The sequence below is a fragment of the Canis lupus genome, chromosome X (genome assembly GCF_011100685.1).
Source record: "Canis lupus familiaris isolate Mischka breed German Shepherd chromosome X, alternate assembly UU_Cfam_GSD_1.0, whole genome shotgun sequence".
Classification (NCBI taxonomy): domain Eukaryota; kingdom Metazoa; phylum Chordata; class Mammalia; order Carnivora; family Canidae; genus Canis; species Canis lupus.
This window is the reverse complement of record NC_049260.1, coordinates 10077465-10095347: the sequence shown is the minus strand read 5'-3', so window position 1 is coordinate 10095347 and position 17883 is coordinate 10077465. Positions and strand designations below refer to the sequence as shown.

General features: G+C 44.4%; 1 protein-coding gene across 1 annotated transcript in view; it reads right to left on the bottom strand.

Annotated features, from left to right (window-relative positions):
• The window catches only part of EGFL6 (EGF like domain multiple 6), an 86131-nt gene that overhangs the window by 11398 nt on the left and 56850 nt on the right, over positions 1-17883 (bottom strand). The window contains 6 exon segments of the mRNA XM_038586832.1: positions 315-416; positions 2399-2479; positions 3931-4257; positions 12929-13051; positions 14970-15104; positions 17397-17516. Coding sequence (XP_038442760.1) covers positions 315-416; positions 2399-2479; positions 3931-4257; positions 12929-13051; positions 14970-15104; positions 17397-17516 — 888 coding nt within the window.

The window sequence follows — 17883 nt, the reverse complement described above, 5'->3', positions numbered from 1 at the left end:
ATGTACATTAATTCCAACATCTCTCTCTCAGCAGCAGGAATGACTATGGAAGAGTTTTGCTGGGACATCCTGTGTGTGGGTGGGCAGGGTAAGAGGGATAATAAGGTGGAGCATATATGCTGAACCAACTCAGCCATTTATCAGGAGAGATTTCAGGAAGGTCTAAAAATTTCCAAACATGACAAACAACCCTGACCTAACAAGACCTAGGAATAATAAGGATAAATAATAAGAGTGATACCTCTCCTGTATCACTGGAGAGGCTTCTTTACCCGTGCTGTATCACAGAACACAAAAGAATAAAATCTCAATACCATTATTTCGATCAGCAGGATTCCAGTCAAAGTCATCTTCTATATCCTGTTTCCAGTCACAGACCCCATGGTCAAAGCTGCAGTCTACGGAGATATTTAAATCTGTGAAGAACGAGGGTACATTTCATAATCATTCAGGGCATTAGAAACATGTCTAACATTTGGAGCTCTGGAAGGCAATGTGATGTTTCCAGTTGCCGTCGAGTATTGAGCTGAGGGAGTAGCTTATGGTGTTGCTGCCTTGGCAACCATTTTGTTTGGCCAAATACCCTACAACTGACCTTCACCCCTCATGCTAGTGGAAGCCACAGAGAGCAGCCTGCCAAGTCACAAGGAAATATAAGTTCTTGATATGACTTCCCAACATCGTTTGTGATCAACAGGCCTCCCCTGCTCCTAGGGCCATCCTCTTAGAGGACCCTAAAGGTGCACTCCTTAGATAAGACTCCCTCGGAGCGGGGCACCTGGGTGGCTCAGTCGGTTAAGCATCTGCCTTCGGCTCAGGTCATGATCCGGGGTCCTGGGATCAAGCCCCTCATCGGGCTCCCTGCTCAGCAGTGAGTGCTTCTCCCTCTCCTGTTCTTCTCCCCTGCTCATGCTCTCTCTATATATCTCATAAATAAATAAACTAATCATTAAAAAAACAGGACTCCCCTAGAGCTCAATAAGACCCTGATCTTTCTGGTTTGAATTGACCAATCCAGCTTCAGCCCGGAACCCCAAAGTACTCCGCATATGAACACTAATAAGGGTGTGTGCCCTAGATCCTGTCTCTCTCTTTAAGCACCCTGCCTCAACTTCCCTGTGTAGTGCTCAAAGTGTGCTGTGATCCTCCAGGCCCCGTGAGTAACAAATATCTCTCTTTCAATCTCTCTTGTGGCCTTTTTAAACCATTATTAATCTAACAAAGAACAACTGCATGGAGTACAGATCGTGGCAAATGAAATGGCCTTCAGGATAATGTCATAGCAGATACTGTGTTTCGGTTTAAATCTGTGAAGTCATTCTGGACAAATTCTGTTGTGATCTTAAAAAAAATCACTCCCAGTATCCATGCTCTTTGCAATATGACTTTGTAGCACCTTCCCTAACTCTTGAGTCCAGCCCGGCCTTGTGACTTGCCTTGGCCAACAGAATATGGAAGTGATGCTGTGCCATTTCTGAGCCTAGACCTCAAAAGGCCTGTGTGCTCCTGCTCTTTCTTGGAACCCTGCCACTGCTTCAAGAGAACCATCTTGGCTGGCCTGCTGGAGAATGAGACACTACACAGAGCACAGCTGAGTCACCCTGTTGTCCCAACTAAGGCCCTAGGCACATGCAAGAGCACAGCTCAGATCAGCAAAGTCACTGAGTAAGTCCACGGCTGACTGCAGACACATGGGGTAAGTCCTACCCAGACCCACCCAGACCCACCCACCCAGAACTACCCAGCTGATCCACAGACTCATAAGTAAAAATAAATATTTAGTACTGTAGGTCTGAGGGTCTGTGGTTGTTTATTATGCAGCGCTACCGTGACAACAGGTAACAGACACAGGCACTTGGGCTTGGAATTTAGTCCATGGTAATTTTCAGTGGGCCCTCAGGTGTGGAGGTTGAAGCAAATGAGTCCTTTTCTCTCATCTTCTTTTTTTTTTTTTTTAAGATTTTATTTATTCATGAGAGACACACACAGAGAGGGGCAGAGACAGTGGCAGAGGGAGAAGCAGGCTCCACACAGGAGCCTGATGTGGGATTTGATCCCGGGACTCCAGGATCACGCCCTGGGTCAAAGGCAGGCACCAAACTGCTGAGTCACCCAGGGATCCCTCCCATCTTCAAATATATACCATCTGCCTCAACCCATCGCTCTAGGTGTCAGGCAAGAGCGGCGGAGAGAAGACAGCCTTCCCATATTGACCTTACGAATCACGTAAGGACCCACTATTTTCATACGGGCATGGTGTGTCAAGGTGTAGTGACTTTTCCCTTGGGTCTTTAGGAATGAAGCAATGATTCCTAAAAAATGATCTCATCGTACAAAGAAATTAAAACGATGTGGGATGCTGCAGAAGGGCACACTCTTGAGACAAAGGATTATTTACCTTTGTGTTCCAGTCTGGATGTTACAGGTTTTCCGTGGGCCAGAACGAGACCCAATTCACCCGCTTCATTCACCTTAGGGGCTAATAAACAACATTTGATCAGTTAAGAAAAACCCTGAACCCTCACATGCTAAGAATGAATGAATGAATGAATGAATGAATGAAGAGAGTTTTATCATGTATTCTAATTATAGAATATGGAAGGGCAGTTCCCTTAACATTCCCAAAGCATTCATATTGGTTCCAGTTTCCTCGTCTAGAACATCGTTTTCCAAAGATGTCCTAAACACCTACACTAGTAACGTGTCCCTTCTCACCAGGTTTGGAAGTGTGCTTTCTCGAGATTTTCACTCTCTGTTAGAGGAGATGATGCCATTGGTATGCTAGTTCTTGCAGAGGTGGGCCTGGGTCTACCGTTTATTTGGTTCAATCGAACAGCTATGGAGCCAAGGACAGACAAGGCAAAAACACCCCAGAGGCAGCAACAAATGCCCGGTGAGAAAGAAATGCAAAGTCTCAGCGTGGGGACATTGAGGGGTTAATTGGAAAGTACCCTGGAGGGGCTGAGACTTATGGTGGGTTCCACAGAGCAGCCAGTGAGAAGGGCAGTCATCCAATTCATGGAGAAAACTTAAGCTCTTCTATAGAATGTTCCTCCCTACAACAGTCATTTGGGCTATTTATTTTTAAAGATTTTATTTATTTATGAGAGACACAGAGAGAGCGAGAGAGAGGCAGAGACACAGGCAGGGGGAGAAGCAGGCTCCATGCAGGGAGCCCAATATGGGACTCGATCCGGGTCTCCAGGATCAGGCCCTGGGCCGAAGGCGGCGCTAAACCGCTGAGCCACTGGGGCTGCCCTCATTTGGGCTATTTAAAGTGTAGTCACACAACTGTGAAATTCCCCTTGCACCAGCGGACCTGTCAAAAGTGCCTTCAAGAAGTATAAAAGCGGGGACGCCTGGGTGGCTCAGCGGTTGAGTGTCTGTCTTCGGCTTAGGGTGTGATCCTGGAGTCACAGGATCAAGTCCCACATCGGGCTCCCTGCATGGAGCCTGTTTTCTCCCTCTGCCTATGTCTCTGCCTTCTCCCTCTGGGTCTCTCATGGATAAATAAATAAAATCTTAAAAAAAAAAAAAGTAAAAAGGCGGAGCTTGGCAGATCCACCTGGATCCGGGGTGTCTCTGGTTTGAGGGTGTGCTGCGTGGAGAGGTGGGGAGTCAGACAACTGTGCTCACGGGGCAAGCAAGTGTGCTTGGCTGAGAGCAGAAAGAGGGTCTGCATCAAATAGGAAACCCCCCAGGGGAAGGGGGAAGGACTTCTATCCTCCTTGTTTCCCACAGCAGCAAATTTGATTTGGGATCTGCAGAAGACGTTAATTTCCAGACCTTACAGAGAACCCTGCTTCTTAAGCATCAGCACTGAACCCAATTTTACTTCAGGCATGGAGCTGTCTCATCTTCTTTCACTTGTCAGGAGAAATCACAATTCATTTTTCATAAAATGTGTAAAATAACAAAACTGTTACTCACAGAACACATCTCCTCGAAGGCTTTGCTCCCGCTCCACGTGGTTCTTCAGGGCTTTCTCATATTTTTCCTCTTCCTCAAGCCCCCCTTTATTTCTCTCTTCTTTCTGTTTCTTTCCTCCATTAGAGGTCCTAGCTCTGGAAACAGTCTCTTCAGGGTTGAGGGGCCACAAGTTAACCTTTGGCGCAGGGGTTCCAGAAGGTTCTGTGATGACATTTTTAATTTTTACCTTTTTTTTCATGCTGTTTTTGTGAGCCAGCAACTTCTTGATTCTGTCTTTGATGGTACCAGGTGCTCTGAGGACTTCCTTCACAGAATTTTCAGGGATTACTAAAATAAATAAGAAAGGTGAGAAGTTTCCATTTGGCTGTTAATTAGGTCACTCATGAAAAAAGGAGCATTTAAAGTGCGGTCGATGAATGCTTCCAGAATCAACCCACAGTAGGCTCCCATCCAACATAGGGTGTGAACTCACAACCCTGAGACCGAGAGTCATGCGCTTTACCAACTGAGCCAGCCAGGCACTCCTGCCACCACTTGATATTTTAGGAAGAACTATATTTGAAGCAGTTCCAATGTTATGGTAGTGTCTTCCATACCTTTCATTACAGGACACACTTTTGTTTTGCCTCAGAGATCACGAAAATCAGATAAATACCTGCTCGCCCCAGGGTGGGCTACAGATTCCACAGTGATGGATTTTCCAGGGTCCTCTACTATTTCTGTGTTCACACTGGTATTCTTCAACGCTGGTGTTGTCCAGCAACCCTACTGATTTGTCCAAATTTGACGTACCAAGATTACAGCTCTAGCAATAGGTCGAACCATATAAGTTGCCAATAATGGACCACTTGTAATACAAAAATGGGGACTTCTGGTTCAATGTATACATATCCAATTGTTCTTCCCTATTCTCGCTCCCCTTTGAGTCTCTTCATCTCAATCAACTACTATCTAAAACTAAATGATTTTATTTATTGAATATTTAGAGAGACTGCTGTATTTACTATCTTATACTCATTTTTTATTTATCACCACTAAATTAAGTTGCTTTTAAAAATACACTTCTGGGACACCTCGGTGGTTCTGTGGTTGAGCATCTGCCTTTGGCTTAGGGCGTGATCCCAGAGTCCCAGGATCGAGTCCCACATTAGGCTCCCTGCAGGGAGCCTGCCTTCTCCCTCTGCCTGTGTCTTTGCCTCTGTGTCTCTCATGAATAAATAAGTAAAATATTTTTTTTAAGGTACTGCTAAAAAAATAAAATAAAATAATGCACTTCTAGGTTGATTCCTCTTACCCTCTAGTGGACCAATGTCGGGGGTGGGGGGGGTGGGGAGAGGGATGCAGAATGTAGAGAATACAAGAGGTAGAAGAATGGTCATTTAGCCCAACACCTTTGTTTTGTAGATGAGACAACTGGGTGATGTTGAGTCACTTGCCTAAAGTCACTCAGCTACCTGGGGCAGAGTTAGAATTTGAGGTGTCAAGAAGATGAATGACTCCTTTTCTAGCCCAATGGTTTATTCCTGCTTTAAGGTTAAGGGTTACTTTTCTCTAGACTGGTTCAAATTCCTTGAGATCTAGAGTCCAAAGATGCATGCCTCCTTTCCAGGGATCTACTCATGATAATTAAGAACTGATGTAAAAAAAAAAAAAAAGTAATTTTTAAAGAATTGGGCAGCCCGGGTGGCTCAGCAGTTTAGCACCGCTTTCAGCCCAGGTTGTGATCCTGGAGACCCAGAATCGTGTCCCACATCGGGCTCCCTACATGGAGCCTGCTTCTCCCTCTGCCTGTGTCTCTGCCTCTCTCTGTCTCTCTCATGAATAAATAAATAAAATCTTTAAAAAAAGAATTAAAAACACTGATCTTTAACATCAGATATATTGTCCTTTTATAAAATATCTAGGCATATGCCAGTCTAAGACTAGGCAAGAAAGGGTCTAACGACACCTGAACCAATTCACTCAATTCTACTACTTGGACATAGTTAAAGAGGAAAACGATATAAGGGAGGAGACATTAAGTTCAGTGCCTACAAAGAATGCTAGAAAAATAAATTGGATTGGGATTTTATTGGAATATTTTTCTTGGCAATCTTCTAGTCTCTTCTCCCACTCAGTTCCTTCTCCATCGTTTGGCTGATTCAATCTCTACCAAAGGGGTAGAAAAATAAATGAGGCAAAGTCTATACTATTTTGGAAAATCAAAAGAAGGAACGATGCTTTGAAAATATACATATAGCTCTTAATACATTGCTTTTACTTTGAAATCAACCTAAAGCTGTTATGGCAAGAAGTACATTTCCCTTTTCAATGAAACGTTCTAGCTATTTATCAGTGTGGCAGTCTGCAGATACGGGTTGGAAACCAACGCCTAGTACTACAAGTAACGCATCATTACTCATTTTCCTGACCTTCAGATGGCCTGTTTCAGCTTCTCTGCAAGAGGCTGCATGTTAAGTTTTGACTGGTGCTGATCATATGGACCTTCCTCTGGAGGTCCCATTGTGTAATTTTGTCGACAGTTCCCTGAATCTTTTCCGGAGCCCTCACATGAAAAATTAACAGGAAACATTCATTCCCTGGAAATTTCCTTCATGCAATCAGTAACATAAAACTAAGGGCCTTTACTAAATAAATAGGAAGAGGGTTTCAACCCACATCAGGCAAACCTAAACATCTGCTTGCAGTTTCTGCTTTGAAGTTTTGATTTTTCCTATTGAAAAAAAATCAAACCATTGCAACCCTTGTGTGTCAACAATTTCACTCCTATAATATGTAAAAAGAGCTGAGGCAAGGGATAAAAGCTAGGCATGTGCATGACTATCAATGGATAGATGTGGCTTTATCTAGGTATTGGTGGTTCCAACTTGACTTAATTGGTGATTGTTTTTCTTAAAAGTTTCTCGATTAGGAGCACCTGGGTGGCTCAGTGGTTGAGTGTCTGCCTTCCACTCAGGTCGTGATTCCAGGGTCCTGGGATCGAGTCCCACATTGGGCTCCCCGCAGGGAGCTGGCTTCTCCCTCTTGCCTATGTCTCTGCCTCTCTCTCTCAGTGTGTCTCTCATGAATAAATAAAATATTTTAAAAATAAAATAAATGAGCAAATACACGTCAATTACTACAATGAGTGCCCAACATAGTTTTGGCCTGTTTGCTATTATTTTTATTAATTTATTTTTAAAAGATTTTATTTGAGAGAGGCTGTGTGTGTGAGCTGGAGGGAGAAGAAGAGAGAATCTGAGGCAGACTTTGAGCTGAGTGCAGAACCCAATGTGGGACTCGATCCTATGACGCTGAGATCGTGACCTGAACTGAAACCAAGAGTCAGATGCTTAACCGACTGAGCCACCAAAATGCCCCTGTTTGCTATTACTTTTTAAAATTCACCACCAGAATATTTAAAATCTTTTAGTGAGTTAAAAAGATATTTTTTTCTAGGACATACACTCAAACTTCTAATGTTTATATCATAATTGAAAGAAGAAAATTGGAATGGCCCTTTGTAGCAATGCCTATGATCTTGAATATGCAGTCTATAAATTGAATTAAATCAGAAGCACATTTCTAATGACTAAGGAAATTGTTTTTTTTTAAAGATTTTATTTATTTCTTCATGAGAAACGGAGAGAGAGAGAGAGAGAGGCAGAGACACAGGCAGAGGGAGAAGCAGGCCCCATGCAGGGAGCCCGACGTGGGACTCAATCCCGGGTCTCCAGGATTAGGCCCTGGGCCAAAGGCAGGCACTAAACCACTGGGCCACCGGGGCTGCCCCCCCCCCCTTTTTTTTCAGTGGGAACAACTGTTGAATTCTGGTAAAGAAGCCATTACCACTATTACTCTTAGTACTAGCGCACAATTATTGAGCATTTAATATATTCTGGGCTGGAACTAAGCCCTTTATATGGACATTTATTTATTTTGTATGGACTATTTCATGTAATCATCAAAAGAATATTAAGGGCCAGATACTATTATATTTATTTTGCAGATGTGGGAACCAAAGCACTAAAGGTTAAATTGTTTACAGCCCACAGATAGTATGCCAGGGAGCCAAGAGTTAAGCCAAGGTAATGGGATTCTAGAAGCCATGCTAGTAAAAAAATGACAGTTTCCTTTCCTAAATTGACCTACTACTCAAGTCAGGTAATCATCAAAGTTTTGATTTGCTTAGAATAAGTAGAGCTACTGTCAAATTAAGACCAAATTATCTAACAGTGTATTGTTAACCTTCACATATATTAGACCAGGAAAAATCCATACATGTCTACATTTAGGGAACTCCTTCCCCTGGGTAATATGTGCATAAGGACAATCTTACTAACTCCTCTTTTTTTTTCTTGTTTGAGAGAGGATGAGAGGGAGAGAAAAAATCTTAAGCAAGCTCGATGCCTAGTGCAGAGCCCAATGTGGGGCTCCATCTAACCACCCTGAGATCAATGACCTGAGCCGAAATCAAGAGTTGGTTGCTTACCTGACTGAGCCACCCAGGCCCTAACTCCTCCTCTGTATTGTAACACAGAGTCTGGACTTTTGCAAAAACAATGAACTTGGGGGATCCCTGGGTGGCTCAGCGGTTTAGTGCCTGCCTTTGGCCCAGGGCATGATTTTGGAGTTCCAGGATCGAGTCCCGTGTCGGGCTCCCTGCATGGAGCCTGCTTCTCCCTCTGCCTGTGTCTCTGCCTCTCTCTCTCTCTCTCTCTCTCTCTGGGTCTCTCATGAATAAATAAATAAAATCTTTGAAAAAAAAAAACGAACTCAAAAGTTGGTATATCAATGCGTATATTATACCGTATATAATGCCATATATTATAAATTATAACAATTTATGTGCATACAAATGTATTTTACAACATAACATTTTATGATGCTGTATGGTAATTAGATGCGAGTCTCTCAGTTTTTTTTGTATGACTTTCCTATGCACAGAAGAGTGAATTTTGGGCCATCCTTTAAGCAGTGTGGTTAGGAGTCTGTTAGGATCAATTTTCAACAGAGACATGGCTATTTATTTTACAGAGAATCAAAGCAGACCGGAAAGGGCTGGGCAAGTACTACAGTGAATGACCCAAAGATCATTTTCTCTTTTAAATAAACACTGGTGAAAGATGAAAGAAAAAATTCAGTTGCAGAATGGACAAAAAAAACAAAATGGTTTCAGGGTATCAAACAGAACATTGTGATGAGTTTGAGGTCTCAGAGAATAAAGGAAAATTTGTTTTACCCAAGAATATGCCTAAAGCTGGATGGTCAGACTAAAACAGAAGTCCTCTTGACACAAGAAGTGTTTGTGTTGATGTGGGATTTAGAATTTAAAAATGCTGGAGGACAATACAGAAAATGTGAGCTGCAAACAGCTATTCTGCTGCATGCTTAGGGGTGCTGCCTTCATTCAGACATTAATAACACACTATGAGGGTCCCTGGGTGGCTCAGTTGGTTAAGCGTCTGACTCTTGATCTTGGCTCAGGTCATGATCTTGGGGTCGTGAGACTGAGCCCCACATTGGGCTCCACGCTCAGCAAGGAGTCTGCTTGTGATTCTTTCTCCCTCTGCCCCTCCACCCATTCACACGTTCTCTTCCTAAAATAAATAAGTAAAATCTTTTAAAAAAAATGACACATTGGGGTTTCGAAGGTGTTAGATGATCAGGAAGGAAAGTGACTCCAGGTTTATTCTGGGCAGTTATTACTTTGATTCTTAGGCCTGAGGCCAGGGATGGGTATGTGGAGGTGAGCTGCCCACTTGTTGAAACAAGTGTTTTCCTGAGGCATCTCTTTTACATGCAATAGCATTTGTGCATCTCCCTTTACAGAATTGCAGATTAAAGAGTAGCTGGCCTTTAAGAAACAGTTTTTGAAATGGCACGATTAATAACCATAAGTAACTTTATTGAGCATCTACTATGTGCTCAGTTGAACTAAGCTCTCTACCTATATTACCTCCATTCAAACCTTACAATGTACTTGAGAGGTACCTGTTTTAATGAGGGTTCCCCCAAGCAGAAATCTGAAACAAGGATTTGGGTACAGAGGGTTTATCTGGGAGGTGATCCCAGGAGGCGGGGGTAGTGGAAGGAGGAGAGCAAGGCAGGAAGGGAGAAAAGCTAAAGATGGTGCCTCCATGGGCAGGTAATCACTGTGGGTAACGGGCTCCATCCTGTTGGGGACATCTGGGAACCAATGCAGAACAGACCTTGAAACTATCCCATCCTGCGACCATTTGCGGTCCTTAACCAGACTCCTGGCACCCACCATCCAGCGGTTGAGGGCTGTCTTTTCAAAGGGGCTGAGCAGCATTCTAGAGAAAGTGCACGGCCACCTGCAGGGAGCCTGCCTCACTGGAGATAAGGATCTGCAGGGAACTGTTTACCCTGCCTTGCTGAGATTAGGGGGTGCCCAGGGACTGGGGCCTGGCTCATCACAAGCTGCACAGGAGACAACGGAGTTTATTTATTTATTTATTTATTTACTTATTTATTTATTTATTTTTAAAGATTTTATTTAGTTATTCATAAGCGACTCAGAGAGAGGAACAGAGACACAGGCAGAGGGAGAAGCAGGCTCCCTGTGGGGAGCCCGGTGTGGGACTCCATCCCAGGACCCCAGGGTCACAACCTGAGCTGAAGGCAGATGCTCAACCACTGAGCCACCCAGGCGCCCCGAAAATGGAGCTTAGAAGTTTAAAAAAACCTTATTATAGGTCACAGGCAGTAAGGGGCAGAGCTCAGACTGAATCTGATGGTCAAGGGGCTCCTTTCTGCTACCAAATCTGAACGTGTATATCCCAGCCTCACTTGTCTCGGGCCATTTGGGGTAATGACCAACAGCTGAACTGAATCCGGTGGCGAGAAGGAGCCCTTGACCATCATCCAATACAGAAAGCTGATTCACTCAGTTTTCTCTGCAGGGGCCTCTCCAGGTTATGGCATCCCCCCTTCCGATCCAGGCATGCACAGCCCTGCACAGGCAGCCAATCTCTCTTTCTCTGTCTTTGAATAAAGTTCTAGAAGGAGCACAGGGCTCAGGGGGATAGAAACCACAGCACAGAGTTGCCGGAGACTGAGTGGCTCTGTAATCCCACGTTCAGCCCAACGCAGGGGGCCGCACGTGGTGGAATGTGCCCCTGGCAGGGCTCCTGACCCCACTCTCAGCTACCTGGCCGGCATTTGTGAGGGGCTGGAGCCTCCACCCACTGCTCCGAGTCTGCTTTGGGAAGTCACTTTTCTTTCTCATTCCTTAAAGGATCTACAGGCGTCATTTATACTCTTCCACAGTTTCTTCCAGATGAAACGCTGCCCAGTACTTTTGGCACCTCTTCAGAGAGTCTGACTTCCAGCCTCCTCTTCCTTTTGTGCACACTCTCGTCCAGCGGCACTCAAGCACAGCCCACTGGGATACTGTGACCTTTTACGGCTGTGCTGCTCAGTGTCATTCACGGGGTGGACACTTTTCTTTTTGCCGTCAGGGGGGCCGCTGTGCTGTGTCATCAGGAGTACTGGCCACACGAGGGCTTGGGACAGGTCAAGGCACTACCTGCAGCCACAGGCGTGGGAGGATGTGGGAGCTCTGCTAAGGGGTATACAGGAGAGTGGAGTTGGGGCAGCAAACAAATCGAGGCACACGATGAGCCAGGGCTAAAAGGCTCAAGAGCAGAAGGATAAACCTGACTTTGAACATTGGAGAGTGAATGTACTGAAATCACTGTTGACTCGCCTCGGTAGACATTCCAATACTCATCAGGATTTCTAGCTCTTTTCGTACACGCAGCAGGAGGACGTATTTTTTGCCCCTACTTTCAAGCTAAATGAACTGAGAGCTGCTGTGTGGTTGTCCATGCTTCTTTCCCTGCTGTGACAAACCCTAAGGCCTCAGACTGGTATTGGGGTATCATAAGATGATGGAGCTTCTGCCACGTGGCTCCCTCAGTGACTGCAATGAGAAGAAATGCCTGATGACTCTCTTTAGACATAGTATGAATGAGAAATAAGCTACTGTTGTTGTCATAGCTCCATAGCAGGGGCATTTTCTGGTTAAATATTTGGTTTATCAATTTAAACTTTTTAAACCACCTAAACATTAAAGAATTCACCAACAAGAACAATGAGAATCTTTGCTAAAAATGTGAATCCAGGGCACCTGGGTAGCTCAGTTGGTAAAGCGTCTGCCTTCAGTTCAGGTTATGACCCCAGGGTGCTGGGATCAAGCCCCATGGCAGGTTCCCTGCTCAGTGAGGAGTCTGCTTCTTCCTCTTCCTCTGTCCCTCCCCCTGCTCATGTTCTCTCTCTCTCAAATAAATAAATAAAATCTTTAAAAAACTGTCGATCTAGGGATCCCTGGGTGGCTCAGTGGTTTAGCGCCTGCCTTCGGCCCAGGGTGTGATCCTGGGGTCCCGGGATTGAGCCCCACGTCAGGCTCCCTGCATGGAGCCTGCTTCTCCCTCTGCCTGTGTCTCTGCCTCTCTCTCTGTGTCTCTCATGAATAAATAAATAAAATCTTTTAAAAATATTGTCAATCTAGGTTTGGTGATGACAGATAAAGCGACATCAGCTTCACCGTATTCTTTTGGTTGTGTATTCTGGAAGGAGTTCTGATTTGTGTGGTTGAAGAGTTTGTGGTCCTAAGCCACTGCCACTTTAGGATTGTTTGTTACTGCACAGTAACCTACCCTATCCTGACAGATAGCATTCACACAGTGCCATTTGTCCTTAAATCTTATTTTCAGTATTTGAAAGTAAGTTGTGACCAGATAAATATCCAGAACCTTTGCCAGTGTTGAAGCTTTAGTGCCTAAGACTTCAGTGAGTTATTGAAGATGTGGACCGATTAGCAGAGAAGACAGGACTGAGGCAGAGTTAAAATTTTCAAAGATTGCACACACACGCTATCATACGTGCACACACGAATGGACTCAGAGAGAGACAGAGAGAGAGAAGTGAAAGGAAGAAGGAAAGAGATATGCGAGAATGTTCTACTATGACCCCGTGAGCAAATGCTACTTACCAGAACACTGAAGTCCACTGCCTTTGTATCCCTGCTTGCATTTACACTTGAAGGATCCTGGGGTATTGAGGCAATTGGCGTGGAGGCTGCATGTGTGGGTATTCACGGCACATTCATTTATATCTGAAAACGTGAAGGTTTCCCGTGAACAAAAAGACTATCCCTTACGCTTGAGCAACTCCCAGACCAACCACTCAACACTGCCAACAATCCGAGTGGGGCCTGAGAACTGAGAGGTGTTCCAAGCCCGAAGCCTTGGCTCCGAGCCCGGCCTTTGTCTGACACCAGGACACAGGGAGCCGGGGAGCTCCCTGCAGCTCACCACCCCACGGCAATCTTGACTGCTTATCAATACTACTGACATCTGTAAGACGTTTCGGTTTTTTTCTTTACTTTTTCATCCGTCTAATCCAAAATTAAATAACGCTATCAGAAAATAAATTCTACACGTGGAAGGGCTTAACACTCCTAACCAGCAGAGGATAAGGTGGGCTATGACCCGTTGACATCATCTGAATTCATAGGCATTTTGTTCAAAGGCTGCCAGGAGCGGGGTCAGGCTGGTCTGAGCTGGTCTGCTGGATGGAGACCAGGAAAGTTTGCCGAATCCTACCCAAGTGAGAAGTTCATTAGCCCTCCTTTCCATCTCACCTGCTCTCTATGCTTTGGGAGACACATGCAGACAAAAGAGCCCATTGTTTTTAATTTAGCCACCAAAGGAGCTCAGATGCTAATCTGATTCACTTAGAATCACAAGATGTGTTTCTCTTAGAAGCTCACCCCGTGCATTCCCACCTTGCCCAGTGGAACTTCCTAGGGATCAGGAAACAGGCTTCTTCTCTGTGACACAGTGTCAGTGGATTACGAGCTGGATGGGTCCAAGCCCACAAGAAACATGGATTTTTACCAGCCTGCTTAGGTTGGCCTTTGTGTTTAAAAAGATCTGAGTGAAGAGCTACAGAGGGTTCACAAGATGGTCCAAGACGCTGGAACCAACTGTTGCCACAATGCAGTTACACAGGACACGTCCTGGGATGCTCTGGATGGAACGTGAGAGAAATCCTACTTGGCCCCCAACCCATTAGCTTTCCTCGTTGTATAAACATTTGCTCTAAGTGTAACATGAATAACAGGGAGCCTGGATCTCCTTTCACCGTAGTGCAAGCCCCATCCCATGTTCCATCAAGAGCAGAGTGAATGCATCCAAGGGCTCCCAAACACACCACTTAATTTGCTCGTTCAGGCTTGGAATCCCTTCACTAAGGGCCAAAATATTTTATTTCACACAGGTCAGGACAATAGCTGACAGACCAGACTCAGAGAGTGGCTTCAGGGACCCAGAAAGGGAACATTTTAGGGGATTTGGAGCTGGAACCATGAGAGGGCCAAAAGAGGAAGGGGCATGTGCCTTCATCTCCCTCACACATTTTTCTAAAGCCTCTCCTAAAAGAAATGGCTATGAACAGATCACTGAGATCAAGATCAAATAGGCCTTTTTCCCCCTCCTTTTGTGTATTTTTCCCATTTTTAGCTACATATCTGGAGAATCAAAAAATAAAACCAACCAATTTTTTAAAAAAAAACCACAAAAATCATCTCAAGATATCTGCCCAAATAACAAAACTATATCCACTGCAGTTCCTTACTTTAGACCTTTACTGGTCTGGTGTCATCTAATTCATCTCACCAGAGTTCCCTAAAAGCCAGAAACATGGGATGCCTGGGTGGCTTAGTGGTTGAGCATCTGCCTTCGGCTCCAGACGTGATCCTGTGATCCACATTGGGCTCCCTGCAGGGAGCCTGCTTCTCCCTTTGCCTGTGTCTCTGCCTCTCTGTGTGTCTCTCATGAATAAATAAATAAAATATTTAAAAAAAAATTTTTTAAAGCCAGAAACAAAACAAGTGACATTTCTCGTATTGTTAAACTAGTGAGTACAGTAGACTGTTCAACTACTAGACTGAATCGACCTCAAGATAGTTGTAGACAAAGCCTACAGGTTTGGTGGGGAGAGGGAAAAAGGAGAGGGTGTCACCGACTCACCTACACAGTCGTATCGGCCCCTGACATATTTCAGTTCAAAACCAACATGACATTTGCAGTAGTAGCTTCCGAACGTGTTCACACATCTCCGATTATAAGGGCAGACGGCTTTACTGGAGGCACATTCATCAACGTCTAGGATGTAGAACCAGAAGGTGTCAGTGATAGCAAGAAAAGTGTTCTCCCCCCAAAACACATGTGCGCGCGCACACACACACACACACACACACGCAGTTTCTTTGGTAGAAAATTCTGATTATTCTGCTTGCCAACGTGCACCCTCTGGAAAGCATTCTAGATGCCCTCAGCACACTCACAGCTCCTCCTTTTATGTGTTTCCATGGCGTTGTACATCTCGTTTTAGAGACATTGTCTCACTGTCCTGTCACTACTCACATTCACATCTGGTAGGCCCTGGCTCTTTTGGGGCTGAGAGCATATGTCTGGCGCTTGGTACGGAGACATTACTGCTTGTTGATGGAAGTAATATTTTTCCAGCTATGAATATTGTAGAGTGTGTACAATTTTTGAACTACATGTTAAGCAAACAGATACATACCTTAAATACTGTCTTCTACGGAAGAATTATTAGCAAGCTCCCCAAGGCTCCTACAATACTGACCCAAGTACCAGAGAGGTAGTTTCCTACATCGGCACTTAAACATAAAGGGTGGGTCAAGTGTAATGATGCCATGATGTAACTTAGCAGACAACAGGCTTCCTTGCTTTCCTTGAGAGTCAGGTTACCAGGGGGCTGGCAGCTATGCTGGCCAAAATATCCAGACTCAGGCTTTGCTTTCACTTTAAGATGACAAATCGAATAGATGTTGTATGTTGTTAATTTGGACCTGTGGTTAAACAGGCAAGTTGATGCTGGCTCACTGTTCTCTTTGCATTCTTAAAATCCTAAATACGTGCTGGATTGACCAAAATAATTCTGCAGTGACCACTTTCGTGCAGATAAAAACTGGATTCAGTTTGGTCAAGCATGAGCCTTGTCATAGAAATCTTATTTCACCGAAGAACACTAAACCCTGTGAATCTAATGAAATCTGATTACTCTCAGAGAGCAGGGCCAAAATTTTAATTTTACAGGGATTTTTTTTAAGTATTTAACTGATTTAGGACCTATCTGGCTGAACTTTCTAAATGCAGCTTATCAAGGTATGAAACAGATACACAATTCATTTGGGATAAATAAAAGTCCAGCACCCTGACTGAGAAATATTTCCTTTTTTTTGAGAAATATTTCTATTGCAGTAAATAAATAAGAATATGAAATTGCAGTGATATTTGCTTATTTAAGCAAAAAAGAGTAAGAACTCTTTCAACATTCTGATTTGATTTGTTATCGGCTCACTTGCATATAAGCACAGAGCTACGAGTATATACAGTTTGGTTCCTGAACAGAGTGCAAATCCACAAGGGAACTAAGGCAGAAAGTGTTGCCTTAGTCACTAAGGATTGAGGCCCCTGCCCCCCCCCAACACTCCCACATACCCCTCTTCCCCACAATAAACAGGAGTTGGTGCATAAATCCCCAGTGCCCTTGACCCAGGAGGAAACCTGGTGGTAGCTACCCCCCCATCCCCCTCCCACACCATCCCCCTCCCACCCTCTCCCTGTCTCCTAGAGGGGCATAGATGCTCAACCTGTTCCTTGAATTCACTCCCTGGTGGAGCCTTCCCTCACCTCCTCCTCAACCAGCATTCCCTGGGATCACCTCCCAAATCAACTACTTGCTCAGGATCACTTATGTGGGACCCAAAACTAAGACCCAAAATAAGACAGGGGAGAGCAAGAGACCAAATTCTAATCCACTGATTTAACTAAATTCAAAGTTATAAAGGATGGCTCTATCTCCTCCTTTAATATCATGGATTTAATCTGCTCATCCCTCCAAGCAGAAATGATTTTAGAATACTTAGTTCTTATCTCTTAGAGCAACCTTTAAAGACAATGGGAAATTAGTTACTTGCTAACATAAACAATGTAGAAAGGATATAGATATTCTCTATAGTCTTAGATCTAAAAAAAATAATAAGTGAATGCATTTTTTGTAGGAAGATATTAGCTAGAACCCACAATGAGCCCAATGGCCCTTGGGACTTTATTCACTGAATGACAGATGACAGTAAGTAGCAGGTTTCTGTGGTAACTGAAGTAAAACATGCAGGGTAAATATACTAAAATAAAAGAAAACCCTTTTTCCACTATGGCACTAGTCAATCCCAAAGGGACAGGGAAGTATTCTTTCCGGCATCCCAAAGTGTGTCTAGAGTCGATGTTGCTACTCGTCTCAGAAATGGGCATAAATCGGAACTTTCAGGAACTTTCAGTATAGCTAACAAGCAGATTGTGCTGAATGGCAAAGAAGGAATTCAGTGGAGGGGGAAGGAGGAGGAGAGGTGAGTCCTGCTGCCCTACCTATGCAAACTCTTCCATTTGGAGCCAGGCGGAGGCCCGAGGATGGACAGAGACAGCGCGGCCCTTCCTCCGTGTCTTCGCAGCTGTACTGGCAGTTTGTCATGGCACACGTCCTGGAGTCTGAAAATGTAGGCAAGCATTAGCCTTTTCCTCCCGAGCTGGTACAAAAGCACTCACTGACAAATGATCTCTGCATTCTAGGACTTTCGGGGGCAATATGTGGGATGTGTTGGATAAGCGTCATTGCCTAAGACCCACATGGAACCCGGGCAAGGGTGGTGTCTCGGGAGCCCCACGGTCTGTTTTGTTGGCTGGTGTATTAAATTTGCCTGTCTTTAAGCGGGGTCTGCATCCCTTGGCTATCAAAGACTCATCTTTCTCTCATATATTCTCTCATCATGCCTTGATGTTACCTGGGTGGCCTCTCTTGGGGGAAATGCAACCTCGGATGGAGATGATCAATCTGAGTAATTAGGGTCAAAAAAAT